The sequence below is a fragment of the Solanum verrucosum genome, unplaced genomic scaffold (genome assembly GCF_900185275.1).
Source record: "Solanum verrucosum unplaced genomic scaffold, falcon-dt-bn FXZP01000205.1, whole genome shotgun sequence".
Lineage (NCBI taxonomy): Eukaryota > Viridiplantae > Streptophyta > Magnoliopsida > Solanales > Solanaceae > Solanum > Solanum verrucosum.
In genome coordinates this window covers 1643900-1665806 of record NW_026019950.1, presented here as the reverse complement: position 1 = coordinate 1665806, position 21907 = coordinate 1643900, and the positions used below count along the sequence as shown (strand labels likewise).

At 32.1% G+C, this 21907-nt stretch overlaps 3 protein-coding genes across 3 annotated transcripts in view; 1 reads left to right on the top strand and 2 right to left on the bottom strand.

Moving 5' to 3' along the window:
• Positions 1-11984, bottom strand: part of LOC125813703 (cysteine proteinase inhibitor 6-like) — a 180455-nt gene extending 168471 nt beyond the window's left edge. The window contains exon 1 of the mRNA XM_049493158.1: positions 11980-11984. The gene's annotated coding sequence lies outside the window, so the exon portion shown is untranslated. The remainder of the gene's footprint in view (positions 1-11979) is intronic.
• LOC125813689 (uncharacterized) lies at positions 4041-8704 on the bottom strand. The gene is made up of 12 exons (XM_049493142.1): positions 8386-8704; positions 7586-7687; positions 7405-7462; positions 6701-6781; positions 6517-6588; positions 6170-6417; positions 5962-6033; positions 5260-5376; positions 5100-5181; positions 4953-4999; positions 4452-4533; positions 4041-4275 (listed from the first exon to the last, which is right to left on the bottom strand). Exons 1-12 carry the CDS (start codon positions 8625-8627, stop codon positions 4192-4194), a joined length of 1287 nt encoding a protein of 428 aa, XP_049349099.1. The 5' UTR covers positions 8628-8704; the 3' UTR covers positions 4041-4191.
• Positions 11985-13029: 1045 nt separating the features above from the next.
• Positions 13030-17161, top strand: LOC125813923 (heat stress transcription factor A-1). Its single transcript, XM_049493401.1, has 3 exons — positions 13030-13452; positions 14827-16115; positions 16669-17161. Exons 1-2 carry the CDS (start codon positions 13225-13227, stop codon positions 16075-16077), a joined length of 1479 nt encoding a protein of 492 aa, XP_049349358.1. The 5' UTR covers positions 13030-13224; the 3' UTR covers positions 16078-16115; positions 16669-17161.
• The last annotated feature ends 4746 nt before the right edge of the window (positions 17162-21907 follow it).

The window sequence follows — 21907 nt, the reverse complement described above, 5'->3', positions numbered from 1 at the left end:
AATCGTAAAGAAATCTACATTAGCTTTCTTTTGATCTAAAAAAACCCGCACACCAACATCATTGTGGATACTAACAGGGGGGCATCTATCACTAACTATATATTTCATCTCTATATTGTGAATATTAACATCTATCATTAATTGCGATGTTATCGCACTTACTAGACCACTATAAAGACTAGATTACTCATATATAATCCCCTCCATCTGAAAATCAACATATTTCCCTGTTTCATTAAAAAAAAAAAATAACAATTAGTCTTACATAATACAAAAAAAAAACAAAATTATACACACTTGTCATTATTTTTTCATACAAAAATCATTCAAACAGTAAACTACAAACATATTTCATTAAAAAATAAAATTTCAGATTTCATACCCACTTAATACAAATTTCATACATACAATCATCATTTATACCAAATTTATACATTTCTCATACCAAATAGTTCATTCCTTTCACACAAATTTATACATAATTGACAAAACTTATATAAACAATAACATTTCACATTTCATACCAACTTAAAACATTTTTAATACACTTATTCAAACTTCAAAATAACTTTTTTTACTAACTAGTTAACACACTTTCATACCCACTTAAAACAACTGTCATACAATTCTTCAATACACTTTCGTACCAAATTAATTACAATTACACTAACAAATTCATTCAAAACTATACATTTTAATTCATTTTTTCACGAAAAAAACCAGTAATCAATAATATTACAGAAACTTACCAAGAAAAAAACCAGTTATCAATAATATGGTGACACTAAACCACTACCAAAAAACAGAAACTTATCAAGAAAATCACTAATATTACAATTTCACAACAACTAATAAGTATTATGAACAAAACGTATTGTTTATACAAAAAAAAATATCACATTCAATATAGTGGCGATTTACAGTTTCATTTTTTTTTTCTATTTCATTGAAATCCAAATAAAAATAGTAAACAATTAAAAATACTCACCTGAAGCAACCCATCTTCCGCCATGTTTAATTAATATTGATACGTAGTTGTCCATCACAAAAAAAAACACGTTTTTTCAACAAAAAAAAAATCAATTTGTCGCCAGTGACAATTTCTGGAAGAAAAACGAAGAGAGAGAAACGTGAAAGAAAAATGGATAAAATCTAATTTTTAAATTAATTTTAACAAATTGGAGTGAATTAAGGAAACTGAATATTCTTAATTAGTTTGAAATCCCTTAATTCATGCTAATTAATAATTATCTTAAATTAATTCAAATTTAAGATAAAATTCATGCTAATTAATAATTATCTTAAATTAATTCAAATTTAAGATAATCCCTATTTCCGTTTTTTTCATTTTTTCCTTCAAAAACATTTTATTTTAATTTTTTTTTTATCTTTTTATTCTTTTTAAATCAAATGTTTTTAATTACTAATTATTATTTTTTTAATAATATGTTACAACCTGAAATTTTTAATGTTATAACTTGAAAGTCTAAATCTACTGCTATAACTCGAAAATATTAGTATAATATATGTCATATTAGAAATTTTCACTTTAAAATATGAGATCAAATCAAATATGATTTGGTTTAGTTTTATATTTTTTAAAATTAATAATAATTGGTTTAATTTTAGTTTTATTCAAAGAAATCACCGAACGGAGAAATTATATACATATTTTTTATAATCATATATACATAATATATTGTTTTTATGAATAATTATATCTTTTGTAAATATAATGAGAGCCAACATCCACTCCTTGTAGCTATTCAATAGAACTTGCTTTTCACTTTCTTCGAAGTATCTTGTACTTAATAAATTGAAAGTATACTCCTATGGTGTTCCTTTTGAATTAACCTATTTTAGTTCTTTATGCTCAACTTTTATCTATCATTGCATTTATTTTTGCAAACAAGACTGCAATTTTGTCATGTGTTTTACTGCTTGATTGGATGATGGTTACATATTGCATTGTGTTGTTAGCTTAAATATAATACTTATTTTTTTAGATAAATTTACATAAATATATTATATTAAGAAAATATTTATCATTTATAACAATAACACTTTTTCACTTGATAAAACACATATAATACAAGTTTTATTGATGAATCACACATTTTAATATAATGTGTCAATTTCTTACCAAACAAACATAATATATTTTAAAACAGTTATAATACATATGTATTGCATACATGATTCATTTTAATACATATTGCAAATTTATATAGTTCAGCTATAAATGATAATAAATAAAAAGTACGCTAAAATCAGTAACGAAAATACACTCATCCAAATGATTTTTCCTTGTGTTGATTATTATTTAAATTCTATTATATCATCTTGTTAAATCTACCATTATGAAACAAACAAGAAGTCCTATTTTATTATAATGATTGATTTGATGTGATTGCTTACTTAAGACCATATCCGATCCATCTCTAATTTAGTCTTTATTCTCTATATTTAGAAAGTAAAATAGAGAATTGGTTCTCCAACCCCCCTTCATATTACTCTCTATCCTCCATTTATAGAGAGGTGAATAGTAGTTTATTCACTTCTCTATTTCACTTTTTGATTATTTTAATATTATTTCTATTGTATCATTAATTAAGTTTTTATTATTTGTAATTAATTTTCTATATAACATCTAAAAACATATTATTGACAAGTTACTATTTTTATCCGAATTAATAATTTTCTATTTTATTTGTTTAAAAATCACTTTAAATATGTAATTTCAAACTATTTTAATAATATTTATATTATATGAGACTATTAATTAAGTCTTTAATAGTTGAATTATTTTCTAAGTAATATAACATCTTAAAAAACATACTATTGATAAGTATACTATTTTCATCCCGAATTAATAATTATTTTAATTTTTTTTTAAAAAAAATTGTCACTTTAAATATTTAATTTAAAATTTTAATTATTTTTCACTATGAAGAATACACAAAATCTACATGATAATTCAAACAATCTACTTTTATGTTATAGTGATAAATTATTAAACTACACTTTTTAATGAGCATAAAAATACTTTTTGCAATAATTCAAAATGGAATAGGGGTAGTAAATTTGTACACGAAATAATTGGATACAAGATGAAGTTGTTAATTTAAACAATTTTTAGCTACACATAAAAAAATGCTCATTTTAAACTCCGTAATGCATTAATAGAGCATTATGGGAGCAACATAATAGTCTTGAAAGTCGAGTATTTATGTAAAATTTAAAATTAAATTTTACGATAATGCTTTATTTATTATGTAATTGTATTTCATCAATGATTGCACTTTTATTTGAATTGTTTGTTAGTATGTATTATACATAATATTTGTTGTAATTTATTTTATTTAGAAATTTAGAATAAAATAGAATTTTATATTTAATGAAAAATTTGAAAAGAACAAAATTTATATTACACGAAGATTATATAGATTATAGGGTAATTATCTGCAAAAAGAAGAAATGATTTATATTATGAAACAAGAAATAAAAATAATAATATAATATTGAGGAAAGAGAAAAAAATTCATTTTTAGAGAGTAAAATAGAGAATTAGGTTGAAATTAATTATCTGAAAAAATAGAGAATCTATATTTGAAGAGTAAAATAGAGAGTAGGGTTGGAGATGCCTTTATTATCTAATATTCCTATTTTATCAATTTGTCCACCCTATTCACTTTTGGTGGTTCTTTTTCGATGCTCAATCTAAATATTGTTTACCAGTAAATGAGAGGGTTTAAAAAGCACGCGAATTATTTTATTGATCAAACTCCTTTTCTTTTGGCTGAATCACTGTAGTAAAATATGTGTTGAGCAAGTAAAGATCCAGAGAATGTTGGATGCCTACTATCAGATTGTTAAAACATTTTAGTTTCAATATGGTAGAAACATTAGATTAACTTGAATTTATAATGCAAATTCTTGTCTAACATGCAACAGTTTTACGATTCAATAGAACTTTCCAGGATTCATACACCCACCCCTCAACCTTTGTTTAGTTGGATTGGAACTTCATCATGAAACTCGACAAATAAATCAAAATAAGGATTTGAACTACAAAATTGGAGACAATGTTGAAACATACATGGTTGATAATTGGTGTAGTTTGGTGCTGTGGGTTCTCATCTCCATATGGATCAGCACACAATATATGTACAATTCAAATTCGGTGTGATCTTACAGGAAAGTACCACTCAGGAATCGATGGTTTACTACAGCTTCCGCGATTGGCCTCCCACGGTAGTCACGATTTAGCATTGCCTGCATAGTTTGAAGTAATAGTATGAAGAAACTTGATGGGAAAAACGAGTTGCTTTGAAACTAAGACAAACTTTAAAGCACTCTTCCTCATAGTCACGGTGCTTCGTGTCATTTGCAGACTCAAAAAAGTAAAATGGAAACAGAAAATATTGGTTGCAATATTTGAGATATTCAACCTGTAGTAACTCCCAGCCAGCACCATCACCTAGATCAAGAAACTTGACTGCTTCTAGCAGGCGATCATCAGCAGAACAATACCTGTCAAATATAAGAATGAATGGTCTTGATAGGAACTGATGATGTATGTGTGTTTAGTCGACTCGAGAAGGTGGGAAATGTACAAGGACCAAACAAAATCAAATAAAAAATCTCTCAACTTGAATCAAACATAAATAGCGGTTATACTTAAGGGGCTACTAGCAAAATTCACTAGACCACAGTAACGTCCTTTTGCATTTCATTGTCATCTCTCTCTATCTCTCTCGCGAACGGGTGGGTTTGGGGTGGAGGGGTGCCTTCCAGACCCTACATCTCTACAACTCCTAGCTATGGACTTAACTTTGTCGGCCAATAAAACATGGTAAACCACATAAACATTGTATGACCTTAAGCCTGTCCAAATTTTGGTCATTTTTAGTTCTATTTCAAACCATAGAATTCAAAGTGAGGTCTCTTACTCCCTTGCAGCTTGAAGATCAAGTTGAAAAGTATTTTCCAGAAGCCTCTGCAACGGGATGACAGAAGAATAACAGAGGACAATAATCAGCAACAACCCAAATAAGATCAGAAGATAAAACATTTAAATAATTGTACAGGTCACAAACCCGCAATGATATGCTGTCCATGACTCCTGCTTCACAAAATGGAACAAAGGCTAAATAAGCAAAAAGCAGTCCAGCTTCATATCTGCAAATAACACAATAATTGATATGAGAAACCTAAAATTTTAACCCAACGAAAAGCTATTGTACTCGCCGAATGTACATGTCATCTGCTATTCCAAAAGCTCTCCTTTCCAAAGGATTAGACGCTCCAGCAACAGATGCCCGTCTCCAAAGTCCTTCTGACAAGATATTAGGACGATCTTTGAGTTGAGAATACCTATAAAGCCAAAAGGTTATAAAATGTCAATCTTGATGGTCATTTAGCTATCTTCTTTTCTTTTTTTTTTTTACTTTTAACACCTTCACTGCCCAAATATCCGAGAAGAAACGTCACCATATGGTAGTCAAAACTCATAAGGGAAACAAGTAATTAAATCAATTTAACTATAGTTGCGTTATGTGGATTGCTCGTCTCTAGTGGCTTTGGAAGATACTCCTTAAGGAAGTAGCCAGAAACACCTCAAAAGGTACAAACAACAAAAATTAAAACAGAATACAGAAGAGAAGTAGTTACCATTTACCAACTAATTTGCATATACTTCATACATCAACCAATCATTGTCAAGTTAAATAGCATTACAGCCAACAAAAAGACTATTCAGCTTTTCCAGCATTCTAAATGTAATTGGCAGTATCTAATAGTATATTCTTCAGAGATAGTCAATCACAAGAATATTTATATCATCCAAAATCAACACAGAGGAAAGTGGGATCACATGCAGGTTTCAAGATATACGTTGATTGTCATTTGTTGCCTCATGACGTTAATGCTGTCGGCGAGCAAGCTATGTAATGAGGATACCTTATGTCAACAGAAAAGGCGAGATCCCGGAGCCGAGGAATTAGATATGGAGCATCTTTCTCAACAACTGTACTGGTATTTTGCAACAAAATCATGATTCCGATAGAGGTATTAGTATTAATGTTTAAGGAACAACCCTCCACCGTATCCCCAAAAAACAGAAGAATCAAATGAAAGGAAAAAACGGAAAGTGGTGGAGGAAACCTACTTTAGGACAACAGATGCAGGACCAAGACTTTGGTGTAATCTGTCATTGTCATGCATATAGGACAGACCTCTCATAGTGCCGTGAAGTAGCCTAACAACGAAATACCTTCTGCGTTTTATGGTCAGATCCAGCTCAAACGGGTTCCACAATCTTTGTTCTCCCCCACCAATCATTTTTGACATATTTTCACTAGTAATTTTAGCATAATCTGCAGCACTATATTTTCCAATATCCCTAAAAGCAAGCCACTAAAAGAGCAAAAGAATCCAGGATGTCATCAGAAACATATGTCAAAAGCAAGAAATCACATCGGATCTGTTTACAACTGACAGAAAACAGAAACATACCTGCTCCCCTGTTTTTGTCTCAAATCCTCCTAGAAGTGCTTGAATATGTGGACAGACATCTTTGGGGTTGCTCTGTGAAAATTCAAAAAAGAAAAGATTCTTATTTGAGGTATTTAACCAACAATGATCCAAGAAAGATAACTCCATAAATGCTACAGATTCAACCAAAGAATTATAATATTACTTGAAGGGAAGCATGAGCATTTAGCTCATTCGCAGCCATCATGTCAGCCTCAATTCCACCAACTTGTTGTCCAGGATATACCTGCATCATATAACACTTCTGATCATATAAAAGTTCTACGGGAGGTAGGGAAAGATGATAAAGTGGCTGCTGAAGAAGCTTAGAGAGGAAGCTAACATCAAAGATACAGGCTTTGAATTAAACTCTTTTGAGTATCTGTATACTCATATTTGCCTCAAGATCCTACATATTGAATTCTTAGACACCAAAAGCATTGCAATGACTGATGAGCATACTTAGAAAGGTAGAACTCAGATTCCCATTCTTTTCTTTGAAAAAAGACAGTAAGGAGTAAGATATGTAGAAGAGTATGAATGCGGGAGAAGATGAATCCCACCAATAGGGAAGTCGAACAAGGTTAAGCAAGGATCAACAAGAGTTCCCATAAACATTCGACAGTGGGATATCCCAAGTTTATTACATCAACTTGCATATATCCGTTATCCTACTAGGTATAGTAACATGAGTACAAGAAGTAGAAGCATAGCAGTAATGACAAAATAACCTAAAAATTTATGTCACCTAATCATCACTTGGAAGCAAGTAATCTCAGCTATGCAATGGTTATTAAGCTAAGGAAAGAGTTCCAATTCAAGCCAGACAATAAAAATAACAACATGGAAAAGAATGGAAATGGAAATCACCTTAAAAATAACCCGAGTTCCTCTAAGTGGACCTTGGGCTACTCTTCCTTCATAAAGCCTGCAAAAGAACTGCGGATGATAATATCAGCAGAAAGAATAATGGTAACAACAAACCACTATTAACTACATTATCCAAATTCAACAATTTAGTAAGCATATCATCCCAAAAAGGAATTTGCACCTGATCTTGACACTTCCTTCTCCAATATCTTGTACTTTAAAGTTCCGTATATCTTCTGATACTGCATAATCCATCCCCATTCCGGATTGAAGCCCCGAGTAACTATAAAAAACAAAGCCAAATTAAGATAATTAAATGGTATGAATCCTAAAAAGAAAAGGCATCATGAATAGACACGAAGAATTTGAAAGGAAGTGAATGCTACATCTACTAAGTACTATCAACTATAAAGTGTCAAGTTTAAATTGTAATTTTTGTAACCGAAAAATCCTGAGGCGGTGTTCTATACAGTATAGACTGATTGGATTATTGTTACATATTTGCTTCATCAGGTATCATGTTGTATTGTATCTACTATGTTGTTTTAATGAATACAACATTTTGAATAGATTATAACGTTTCAGGTTACATAGTGTCACACATCAACAATTTGAAGATACACCTACACGAAAAATAAGGTAAGAGGTAGAGATATTGTACAGGTAGAATAAAAGATAAAATAGAATTATTATATAACAAATAAAGACAAAAATGAGAAGAAAAAAATAAAGTAACACACCATCGCACCAAATCTATCATTACACAAAATAGGACTTTTCGCCATTAACTAAGGATCAACAATTATGAATTTAAGGATGCATCAATCAAAATAAATATTGTTTTAAATTAACAACACAATATAATACAATAGTCAATAGGTAACAACTAACAATCCAAACAATTGTGCTAAATTTTTTTCCTCTATCAATTATTATACACAAAAATATAGTTCGAGTTGGAGTGCCTCTCCACCCACTGACCTTGTGACGTTCATGAAGCCATAGCTACCGATAAGCCTCCCAACTTCGAACGAATCGGAATTCGTTATCAAACTAGCAACACACAATCCAACAACAGCTCGGCGAGGTCTAATTGTCCTTGTTAAATTCGAATTCAGATTCAGCCTCAAACCAATTCCACAAATTGATGATGAAGAGGACCTAGCAACGAACGAACTTCCACATTTAGAGAGGCAATCTACTACAGCTCCTCCGACCACCATTGGTCTCTCTGGAGGTCTAGTTGTGCTTTACAATGGCGTCAATCAAGGGATAATGTACTACTGGTACTATGGTAAGACGAATGTGAAAAAATTAAAAAGAAAAAGGACTTTACTGTATTTTAATTTAGTGTGTCGCGTCATAATAAAAAGACATACTCCCTCCGTACCTTTTTTTTTTTTTGGCAGTGGTCAAATATACTCCTGTATTATTGGAAATAGTTTAAATATATTCCTAGTTATATTTTCGGGCTAAATATATCCTTTCGTTATACTTTTGACACATATTTGCCTTATAACTAACAGATGGACATATGGACAGCTAGGATTAAAAGAAACCATCCAATTTAAACCACACCCAATTGTAAGGTAATCCGCCCCACCCGAATCAATTTTACACAATCCAATTAATATCATTTGATCCAATTTTAAAATTCAACCATAAAAAACCTAAAGAATTTTATTTGTGCTTTATGCTTTAATTTATAAGGATCAAAATGTTTACCATCTCCAACTGAAAACATTTCTAAAAACTTTCCATGACAGTGCAATCTCTACCTTGTCACTAAATAAAATATTATCTATGACAATAGAAGAGCAATCGGCATAGATAGTAGCGGCTCTTTCCAAGAAGGTAAGAAGAGTAAGAGGACATGAATTTGCTGGCCTTGGCATCAGCACTCAGCTCATCCATAATTTTGTACTCTCCCTAGTGTCTGTTAATTATTATATAGATCCAGTGAAAGAGATGGAGTAAACCAAAAAACTACTAATTTTGTTTGCAAATTGGATTACATTTACAGGTCCTCTGATTTTTTATCTTTGAAGTTTAAATTGGGTCGGATAATATTAATTGGATCGGGCAAATTAATTTGGGCAGGGCAGATCACCTTATAATTGGGTATGATTTAAATTGAATGATTTCTTTTAATCCTAGCCGTCCATGTGTCCCTCTGTTAGTTATAAGGGTAATATGTGTCAAAAGTATAACGGGGGTATATTTAGCCCAAAAGTATAACTAGGGATATATTTGAACTATTTTCAATAGTACAAGGGAATATTTGACCCTTTTCCATTTTTTTATATGTCATCTTTTTAAATTACACTTGCGTTAAGAAATTAAGTAACTTTACCCGTATATCCTTATTTAGTGTTTTCTTAAGTCAACTTTTCAATAAATAATGAATATGTTAAATTTCAAAAATTAAAATGCATTTGGATGACTATTTAAATTTTTGAGTGAATGGAGAGAGTAATTAATCAATGTATAAAGTACTCCAATGAATATTAATTACTTATTAGTTTTTCTAGGTTGGTCAAAATATATATTTTCAAGACTAATTAACTACTCTATCAAGGATATAATAGGAAAAATATGGTAATTTATGCATTAATTTTATGAAATGACAAGTATTACGGTCCAATTATTTATAGAAAGTGATGACATATAAAAAAACGGATAAAATAATTCATAAATATATTTCAATTTTGAATGTGCACAACTAAATATTGAAATTGATATAAAATTAAATAAGTATATATATGTGTCATAAGTGATGAATATAGTATTAGTACAATAGTAAGTATAATAAATGTATATATTTATTCAATTTTAATATGCACCTTCAAAATCAAAAAGTCAAGATATCAGTCAACTAAATTAAAGAACAAATTTATTATATTATGTCCAATAGAAATTAGAAACAACGCGGTGGTTGATAAGAGGAGTAAAAAAGAAGTCTATCCACGAAAGTTTTGACATTTCATAAATTTGACCCCTAAAGTTAAGAATATATGAAACCACCTTCAATACTTTGTGAATTTGATGCAATACTTCCATTCTAAATTCTAAATTTACCACAAGGAAAAAAAAGTAGGAAAAATGAAGTTTCAAATTTTATGTTTATAGTTTAAATAAATGTGAGAATTAAGCAAGTATTGATCTTGCAATTCTTATACTTTTAATTAGTTATTGGTATGTTGCATATTACATACTTTCATTTTAGGTATAATTTTATATTTCATGTCAAATTCATGATGATATAGATAGAATTTGATTGATTTTTATTTTCTACTTTTTTCTTTAAATTATAAATAAATTACTTGCGTATATTATGTTAGAAAATAGACTAAGAAAATAGGTATTGCAATTGAAACAACTATAATAACCTTTCTTGTTTCGCAAATTTGTAAGTCACCTAATTAGCTTGTGCTTGTTTTCATTGAAATTACGGAAAAGGGTCAAAAATACTTTTAAATTATTCGAAATAGCTTAAATATACTCTTAAACTATTTTTCGGCTCAAAAATACCGTTTCTGTCAAACTATTGGGCCACACATATCCTTCTAGTTAACAGAAGTATCCACGTGTGTGTTAAATGTCACATGGACGCCACATGTGCACGTCAAACACACCCCACTGCCACATATATGAATTAAATCCCTAATTTCACTCTTTCCCCCCTCATTTCATCCTTTCCCTTAGAAACAATACTTCTGGTATCGCATTCCAACATTCCTCCTTCCGTTTCTGAGCTCCCCATTCCTTAAACAAGTATCTACACAATCTATAAACTGCTAAAAAGATTATCAGTTCCTTCTTTCATATTTTTCTCGTCAAACCCAATTTTGTACTATAATTCTAAATCAATAAAACATCAATACATTTCAAATTCATACAAACCATAAATAGTTAGGGCCACCAACTCACCTACCCGTCTTCAAATCAACAAAACTCAACGATTATGCGTAGATTATAAGGGGCATTGATTGCTCACCCACCGGAAAAGAAAAGACATAGATGGAATTGAAGAAACGCACAACATGAAGATCTAATAGGAAAAAAAAATGAAAACCAGGGTTAGGGTTTCCATTCATAATTGGGGAAAGTTCAAAAGTTTAGCTAACGTTTAATCATAGATTTTTGGAGTAGTTACTTATCTATAAATTTTTGTTTAGTCATGATAGGGTTGCATTAGGATCGGGCTTTAGATGGTTTCATTTTTCACTGATCATGGATGAACTGACGTGATATATTCAGTGTCATGATGTATATTATTCGCAGAATATTGAACCAAACAAAAGTTGTTTGGTATGGTATTCGGTGAGCACTATTAAGAAAAACTAATCAAAAACCGAATAATTGAAATAAGGAGGAAAAGAGTGAAATTAGAGATTTAAGTCGTCTATGTGGAGGTGGGTTCTGTTTGGCGTGCACATGTGGCATTCATTTGGCGTTCATGTGGCATTTAACACACACATGGATACTTCCGTTAACTAGAAGGGTAGGTGTGACCCAATAGTTTGACGAAAAGGGTATTTTTGAGCCGAAATATAGTTTAAGGGTATATTTAAGCTATTTCGAATAGTTTAAGGGTAGTTTTGACCCTTTTCCATTGAAATTAAAACGTATGAATTAAAATGCATATCTGAATGATTAAGATGTTATTTCTAAATTTGAACACAAAATTTATTAAGACTATTTATTTTTATATCTGAATGTACATAATAAAAATACAATTTTTTTTTAAAAAAAGTAATTGAATAATAGAGATTTTTTTTAATAAAATGAATTACAATTTGATTTAAAAAAATGAAATACTCACTAGTGATGGTGGAGATTATTTAGTAATGGTAGTAATGTTGGTGTTAGTGACTTGTGATAATGCTTGTAGTAGAAATAATTGTAATGTTAGAGGTAGTTGGTGTTGTAGTGACTAATGTGATAGTTTTGTAATGGTGAATAGTTGACGATATTGGTGGTGATGTGTTAGTGGCAGTGATAAATGTGATGGTAGAGGTGATTGGTAGCAAAGATTGGTTATGCCGGTGGTAGTGTCTGCTAATGATGGTAAGTGAATACAATTACAATGATGGATGCGGTAGATTTGATAACGTTGTCTAACACTAATTGTTAGTAACGGTGGTGGTTGCATTGGTGGTTTTGATGACAAAGGTGGTTGATGATAATTGATGACTGCAATAGAGATAACTAACAATAACGATGATTTTATGATTGTGATGATAGAGATGATTAATGATAGTGACTGAAAAATGTGAATCGAGTGGTAATGAAAAAATATTCACATAAAAATACTTTTTAATAAAGTTAAAATTTTATTTAAAATCTTAATAATTAAAACATATTAAAATCAAATAAATATTTAAATTTTACTGTAAACAAATGCACCGGGAATGCAAGTGAGTTTTTCTCAATTCCGTGGGTGCAATAACTAAATTATAGTACAATTTTCGGATGACTACGCAAATACAACTAATAGTGTCCTTGAAACAATTTTAATAAACTTAAAAGGACAAAGAATTAAAGAAGTAAAGAATATGCCTCGTTGGCGCAAATCTACCGCTTCAAGACCCTTCTACCGTGCTCTCGTTTGCCTATTTCCACCGCTTGGTGCCAGTCACTCACTCACTCACTCATTTCTTCTTTCTCCTTCTAGTTGTTCATTTTTTCTTCTCTCTGTCTCTATCCGGATCTCGATACTTCCATTTTCCGCATAATTTTTTCTCTGTTTGTGTTTGTTTGTGGAGCTTGTGAATCACTGGATTGTGTTGTGAAAGCGGTGCGATTGTGAAGTGGAAAATGGACGGAGTTCATGAGGCTCCGGTGGCGGGGAACTCGTCGTCGCCGCCTTTCCTGAACAAGACGTATGATATGGTGGATGATCCATCGACGGATTCTGTGGTGTCATGGAGTAAGAGTAACAATAGCTTTGTTGTTTTGAATGTGCCGGAGTTTGCTAGAGATATTTTGCCCAAGTATTTCAAGCACAATAACTTCTCCAGCTTTGTCAGACAGTTGAATACTTACGTTAGTACAATTTTGCTCATCTTTAAACTCCTGATTCACAGTTTTTTTTTTTAACTAATCAAATTTCTGTTTCTGCAAACTGTTATTTGGTTTAGAGTGATAAGGTAATTTGTTTTCTCTTTTTATACGGATTTAAATGCTTCTGCTTCTCCCGCTTTTAGCGTTTTTAGCTGTTTTTTTCTGAAATATAATAGGCTATGTTTCTTAGATAGTTGAAAATTACAGTTAAGATGAAAATGTTACAGTTCCACCGTGCAGAGGTCATTCAAGCAATTTGGAATCATTATCTGCAAATTTTATGTCTACATGAACTGATAATGAGTTGGTTTAACTTTAACATATATGTATATAGAAAATTAGGGGTTATTAACAGTTGTTCAGTTGGTTATTTGCCAATTTTCCATTGTTTGGAAGTGATTTATCAATGATGAAGGGAATTAGTGCTTCTAAATTGAGAAATAATTGCAAAGATGCTACGTCTGATATTCTGATTTAATCTCAGTGATTCCAAGTTGTGATGGGTCTTTTAGGGGGAACCTAGGATTGATTGAATTGGTCAAGGGGACTATAAACCTCACTGGATGAAAATATTTCTTCAGAGAGGTGAGGTAAAAGTTATCCCATGATTTTGCAACTCCCCACCCCCACATCCATCACCCGCTAATCTCTCTCACCTCGCCACACATTGTCCCCTTATTTGTCTTCTTTATTTTGTACCCTGTGAAGTGGCTTAGTAAATGTACCAAAGGTAGTTTTATGTAATAGGTAGGTAGAATTGTTTTAGATCAAATCACAGATTATTCTATGCTTTTGAGCCAAGGCATTTTGTCACAAAATTTAGTACTGCTTTATTTATGTACATACTGAATCGCCAACATAGTTGATGGAATGTGATCCTGCAGTGAAGATGCTCAGGAGTTCCTTAGACCGTTGCTAGGAGATATTGCATAACATGGGTCTTTAGAGTCCAATTGAGTGGACTTCACTACTTTCCAGTTAGAGGTCAGGCTAGACAGTGGTGGAGAGCTTATGCAGAAGCAAGCCAGCAGGTTCACTTCCTCCCAATTGAGCACAATTTGGCATCTCTTCCCACGTTTATATTTATCCACCAAACAACCAGGCAAAGTTATTTATTTTCATATGCCTATTAACCATCCAGTTTAAATTTTTGTAAGTAATAGAGCTTGTCAAATTCTTTTTGAGTAATAGATGGATTTCAGGGATTTGTTTGTGACCGGGGAGTTAAGTTTCTTCAGAGTGTAGTTCTGCCATTGTTGTGTATTCTGCCTTTCTTTAATATGATATGGAGTCTCCTTGTACCCGCGGGGCAACTGTAATTCTTTTTATAGTTTGCTTTTCCCCTTCATCAATCAGGGTTTCAGGAAGGTTGATCCAGACCGCTGGGAATTTGCAAACGAGGGATTTCTTAGAGGCTACAAACACCTATTGAAGAGTATAAGCAGGCGTAAAACCCCTCAGGTGCAGGGCCATCAACAAACCACCTCCAAAGTACCAAATGCATCTGTTGCATCCTGTGTGGAAGTTGGGAAGTTTGGAATAGAGGAAGAGGTGGAAAGGCTTAAAAGAGATAAGGATGTCCTTATGCAGGAGCTGGTTAAGTTGAGACAGCAGCAGCAGGAGATGGATCACCAATTGGTGACTGTTGGGCAGCGCGTTCAATTAATGGAGAACAGGCAACAACAAATGATGTCGTTCCTTGCCAAGGCCATGCAGAGCCCTGGCTTTGTTGCCCAACTAGTACATCAACAGAATGGCAATAACAGGCATATTACTGGGCTTAATAAGAAAAGGAGACTTCCTGAACAGTCTGAAGAAAATGTTGCGTGCAAGCCTGTCAATGCTTTGCAAGATGGACAGGTAGTCAGGTATCAACCTTCAATGACCGAGGCTGCAAAAGTGTTGCTGCAGCAGATTCTGAAAATAAATGCATCTGGGAGGCTGGACAACCGATTAAACACAAATGACTGTTTGACTAATAATCCCCTCCCGCCTCAAAATTCTCTAGACAGTAGCGGTGCATCCAGTTGTATTTCCAGTGTTACCCTCTCAGAAGTAATGTCAACTTCTTCACAGCCTAATCTAATGTCAGATTCAGGATTTCCATTCAACTCTTGTTCATCCATCATATCTGAGACCCAATCATCCACTACTGTGGTTCCTGGGGAGGCCAATATTCCCGTATTACCTGAAGCTGATGCATTGAACTCTCAGGCAGTCCATGATTTGCCTGCATTTTCTCATATTCTTGGAGTAACTGACCTTGACCTTAATATGTCTGAGACTGGAAATGTGCCAGATATTGACACAGCGCAAGGTATTTTGGATGGTTTAACAACAATTGTCTCTGATGAATTTTCAGCAAACACAGATGGTGATGTTTTGCTGGATGACATGCCTAAGCTTCCAGCGATTAATGATATTTTCTGGGACCAGATTCTCTCTGCAACCCCTGCAAGCCCTCTCACTGGGGATACGGATGAGATTGGTTCCCTAGTCGTGGAAGAGGATTTCCTAGGAGTTCAGGAGAGTGATTGGGATAAACTAAACCATATGCATCATCTTACTGAACAGATGGGGCTACTTTCATCAGTTGCCCAGATTTGATGATTTCATGTTTTTTTTAAACGCTTGTAATGATGCAGGTAAAAGCTCCATCCTCCATTATGAGCTTATTGCTAGCTTATCAGATTACAAATCCTGCAAAACTCCTGCTATTTGGGTTGTTTTTTTCTCATCATTTTCCATACAAATAGTGTCGTTTAGGACCAAAGGTTTCACCATCTATCATGTCGGACCTATTGGGTGTGTGTGATTTGGCTTAAGGAATTTCACTTTCAATGTACCTATGTGAGTGGTTGTGCATTTTGTCAATACCATGGTGATATCTTGAAATTATCTTCTTGACATAATTCTTGGTTCCCTTTCAATGTTTAGATATATGTCATGTGATTTGTCAACAGTATGTTGGTATCTTGAGAATCTCTTTTTGATATAATTCTTGTCGCATTGCGGGGTCTGAAATAATTTGTTGATAGGATGCCTCCATATGCTGCATTAAATGGGTGTATCACAAACATCATGATGTTGCATCAAGTGTCAGTGCTGTGTTTTTTTTTTCCTTTTGTGCCTTCTGTTACAACATTTATTGTTTACTCGTATATTTTGCTCTCTGCATCATTTTTTTTTTTTTTGTAGGGTGTTCTGCGTTAGTGATACCACCTTGAGCACAACTGCTGAAGTGTGGTGATCTTCTAGAGGGTGTAAAGCAATGAACTTCTCCCCATGTGGTAATATTTTTTTGTCAGGTGGATGCTCTGAACTGGTGCGCATTAACAATCTTGTCTTGAAAGACTTTCTTCACTACTAATAATGATGTTCTGTGTAGTTAAAAGGGGGATCCCCAAAAGACTAGTTTGGTGTATTTTATTCCGGCTTTTTGTATGTACATTTATCTGGCACAATGGGTTAGCTAAAAAAGAACACTAAAATGTTCTTTACTTATTAAGATATTGAAAAAGGGATGCAAGGAAGTTGTTGCAGAGGATCTGTATGTAACTTTTATTGTTTACATAATGATGATTTCAACGAAGATGCAAGCAGGATGAATGGACGTCTTGTTTTTTGTCCAAATGTATTGTATGTTTTTGTTCTATTCCGAGACTTGTATTCAATGCAGCAGTTGTTTAAAGCACCTTCTCCACCATATTATGATATCTTTTTCCCTATCTATGTTTTTTTTTTGTTGGGTTAATGTTGATTGCTCTCTGAACCTCTTGAGTGGACGAAAATGGGTCTTCGAGGTTCATTTTATTAATCCCTTCTTTTAAAACCGTGTCTTTTTCCCTTTTGGGCGTCCGGATGTTGAACTGATGGTTGTTATCAAGTTTAGCTGAGTTACTGTGGCACTGATCAAGTCTTGGCTAAGGTAGGAAACTGTTTTGTTTTGTGTTGAATGTCTCTATGAATCCACAATATGTGATAGGCTTATATTTACTCTTGTGTTAACAGAATCCTCCATCAACTAATATGGTGATTGAGATGTGTCCGAAAGAACAAGTTCAATGTCATATAGATTTTGTATAACGCCAATTATTTTGAAGGGCGACTTAGTAGGCGTTTGGCCATGCAATATCATATCAGGATATGGAATCAGTGTTTGGACATGCGATTTTTTAAATACAGAAGTTGACCCACAAGTTTATATTTTGTTAAAACAATCCCACATTATATTTACTAATTAAATATTTCATATGTAAATAAAATTAATAATCACATCATTACTCTTTAAAATTTATTATTTTCACCAACATAAAATTTATTATTGTTTTCAATTTGGTGAATATAAATGATAAAGTAAGAATTGATTTGGTGGATATAAATACAAATGGAGGGAGTAATATTTTTTTGATTTTTCATAATAAAATGTTGAAAGCAATTTAATATGAAATGGACAAAATTGGTGATGCATGTTTGATAATCACTACTTTCAATATGTTTGATTTTAGCACGAAATTAATGCATTGAAAATGTACAATTGCACACAAATAAAATAAGGCATGAACCATATGATATTGACACACAAGTGAAAATTGAGTGGATTTAGGACTTAAATGTTGATTGGAGAGCTTTTAAATTTATTTGTCTAAAGAGTGAAACTTTAATGAAGTAAATTTAAGTTTAACTCATTAGATTCAGTAATATATTAATTCACATAATATCTTGAATGATTGAGAAGAAGAAAAAGTTATCACACAATCACTTGAAATTCTTTATATATTTTCTCAGCTGCACACTAGCATACTAGCATATGGTGAGTTAGTTTAAATGCAGGCGTCAAACCATTTAGCAGAGATAGTTGGATCATAAGACTTTCTCTCACATCCCACTCCCTTCCATGAGATAGTCAATTTTAGCATCTTTGAAGAATCATATTGAGAAAAAGAAAGAAGACGATCATTGATAGCCACGAAACGGAGAAGAGAAGGATAAGTTGCGCACTGGAAATCATTCCACGTACATGAACTGGGGAAAAAAAGCCCTTTTGCATCATATCTAAGGGACTCCGATCGGGGTGAAGGTCCTATACCATACATCCTGTTGCCTTGAGACGACTGCACGTTACATCTGTTGACACCCAATTTTGGACCTCCACAATATATATTAATCATCGAGTTTCTTAAATTCCAAACGATTTGAAATAATTGACTTTGTAAAGTTCAAAATATTTTTCAAGTTACTTTTAATCAATTTTATCATTTTTATATTTTTTATGTAATATATATGTTTTATATAATTTTGTATATAATTAGTATATTTTATAAACATTTCGAAAATCATCTCAAAAGATTTTAAACTTTTAGTAAGTATTTTATTAAATTAGTTTAGTATAAATTATAGTTATAATTTTGAATTATTTAAATTAGTTAGTTTATAAATAAGTTAATTATTTTATTTCGTCAAAATTAAGAAGCTCATTAATTAATTATATTAATTTGTCATAGCTAATTATTAACCGAATTTGTTAATTTTACTCAATTTGATTATTTCTTAAACTCCAAGATATAACCCTTTTCACCTTGCCTCAAACCCATTTTCGGACCCATTTTGGGCCTATTAAAACTAGGCCCATTATTCAGCAACCCAAAGTCATTTCCTCATATTAGCAGCCCATTTCCCTTAATTCTTCAACAACAACCCAACCCATTCCTTTTTACAGCAACAATACATTCAACATACCCAATACCCAACAATACAATACACAGCGTACAACAACAACAACCCGACCTTGTGCGTCTCCTTCTTCACGAAAATCCCAGAAAATTTGGAAAATCCCAACAAATCACGGAAAAGAAGGGCACCAATCAACATCGCGTCCAATCATCCCCGTTCCCGTCCCCTTTTTCCCTTTTTTTTCAGAATTTCCCATCCCCTTCACTATTGCCTTGAAAAAGAGCAAAGAGAATTCGAATTTCGAATTCAAAATCTCCAAATTTTCTGCCTGTTTCCCTCTCAATTCAGCCTATAAATACCCTTGCTCTTTCAATGTTATGGGGGGATAAGGAAGCACAATAATTTCTTACTAGATATTCAAGAATAGACTTATATTTTCCCTCTAGTTTGCCCTTAACTGGAATTTTCTGAAGCTCATCGGAGCTTCATTTGTGGTGGTGTGTAGCTTCACGGTCAAGCTCGTAGTCTCAGTTCGCTGCCCCCGAAAAGGTAACCTTCCATTTCAGATTTTAATTTCTTTTATCATGAATTAATGGTTGCTTAGTTTCATGATTTGGGGTCATGATCTTTCCGTACAAATTGATGTTATGGCTATTTGATTTCGTTCTCGTCTTAAATATGATTGTTTTCATTTAGTTACGAGGTTTGGTTTCTTCCTGTTAGCCCCTCTCTATTTCTAATGTTAATTTTGTTATATTTCCTGCTGGATTTTTGAAGTGTTGTTGCTCTACGCCATGATTTCGGCTTCTTGTTTGAGTTTTCTCATATTCATAGCATGTTTTAATATTTAGGAATTTGTCAAAGAGTGTTCCTATATATATTTAACTTTTCGGAATGTCAAAATGATAGTTACCATGAAAGTTTAAAAGTACTTAACCTCGGAGGAAAAGCCGACGCCCAGTAGCGTTACTATTAGCTGGTATTTTATTTGGAGTAAGTTTATGATCTTTATACTTGTAGTCACCTCAAGCTTGGTTAATTTCTTGAAATCCATGCATGTCCTGCACTTGTTTTTTTTTTAATTCTAAGTGTTGCTGTATGTTTCTTTTTCCTAAACTATGCAATATTTGTTGTTGAATAGTCACATGAATTTATGTGTAACCAAGGCATAATTGATAGCTCTCTGTTTCAACTTTAGTGCATCCAAACTTTTGGCATTTTGCTACTAGTAGATGATAGTAAGTTTAAATATTGTTTGAGATGAGTTTTTTTTCCTTCCTTTAAATTGAATGCATTTTGGTGCATAATTAATATAGCGTAAATGACGTATGACTATGAATAAGATTTTCTTGATCAATTTTGTTTGCCTGGTGGTCTGCAAATGTCCAATTTTCTTCATGTAAAGAGAATCTCAGTTATGCTATTTGTTTGTTTATGAATACATCTTTGTTAAAGTATTGGCCTGAGCTAATTCAATGACATGTGCTTATATGCTTTGGTCTCATTTCTTGTATGTGTATACGGTATGTAAATGAATGTTCTCAAACTTGAGTCTGAGATAGAGATCAACCATTGGTCGAATTTCCCCTCCTTCATTTGTATAATTAGTCAAATTTTTCTTTGGTTTCTAGCCATATGCAATTTCATAATCCACTTTGCCTTAATAGGATAATACATATTTTCATGAAGATTTCAGTGAATGTTGTGAATTAGCTAACGTGTTTCTTCATTTATCTAAGTGTTGTTTTCTTTATGCTAATATAGTTCTTTTTGTTTGTTTGTTTGTTTACTTGTTGTGAAATCCACCTCGGATGGAGCCCAATGGACTCCTTTTTCTCTTCGCATTTTGAGAGGGTCATAAAGGCCCAAAATTCTTTTATCGAGTCATCCAACCTTGAGAAATCGAAGAACAAGTCTTTGGAGTTGACGTACAGGTCCCGAAAAGCAGAAAAATGGGCTGTATACATCCGATATACACTGATATACATCGGATGTATACAAAAACGGGTTTAGGATTAAACCTCAAAAATTTCAGCGAATTTGGCCCAAAAGGAGGCCCAAATTCATTTTCTCCCTTACTCTTTAATTATATAATTGTGATTATTTATTGTTTATTGTTTAACTCTAACTTTATAATCGCAAATCAACTTAGTCGAATTCCCCAAAAGACGAACTATCTCTCTGTGTTGTTTTGTTTCTAAAAAAAAGCTTATTTTTATCAACTTTTGTATTTTCATTTATAATCTTTAGTCATTTTTTTTATTTAGTTTAAAATAGTTTTTTTCATAAACCAAAAAATGACTCAAATAAAAACCAGCTAATTTAGTTTTGTTAAAATTCTTATTACTTGTCTCTACATCAAATATTTCAATTACGGTCCCATTTTTCCTAAAAGATAAAATCGCTCTTTGTTTAACTATTTTCTCAAAGTTAATCTAATAGTGTAAATAAATAAATACTTACTTAGTTATTTTTTCAAAAAGGTTAGTCAATCAATTCAAAAAAATGATTTTTCATACTTTAATTTATTAAATTGGTTTAATATATTTTAAAATGAACTAAATAAATTCTAATTAGTCTAGTTTTTTTTAAATTTATTTTCTAATCACTTGCACCTTAATTCAAATATTTTCCTTTTAGGTCTCTTCCTCTAAAAAGATAGAATAAAATGGTTCATCCCTTAGTTATATTTTCAAACTTAATCGAATAGTGTAAATTATTATATATTTTTATATTAAATTATTTTTTCTAAAAAAAGTCCAAT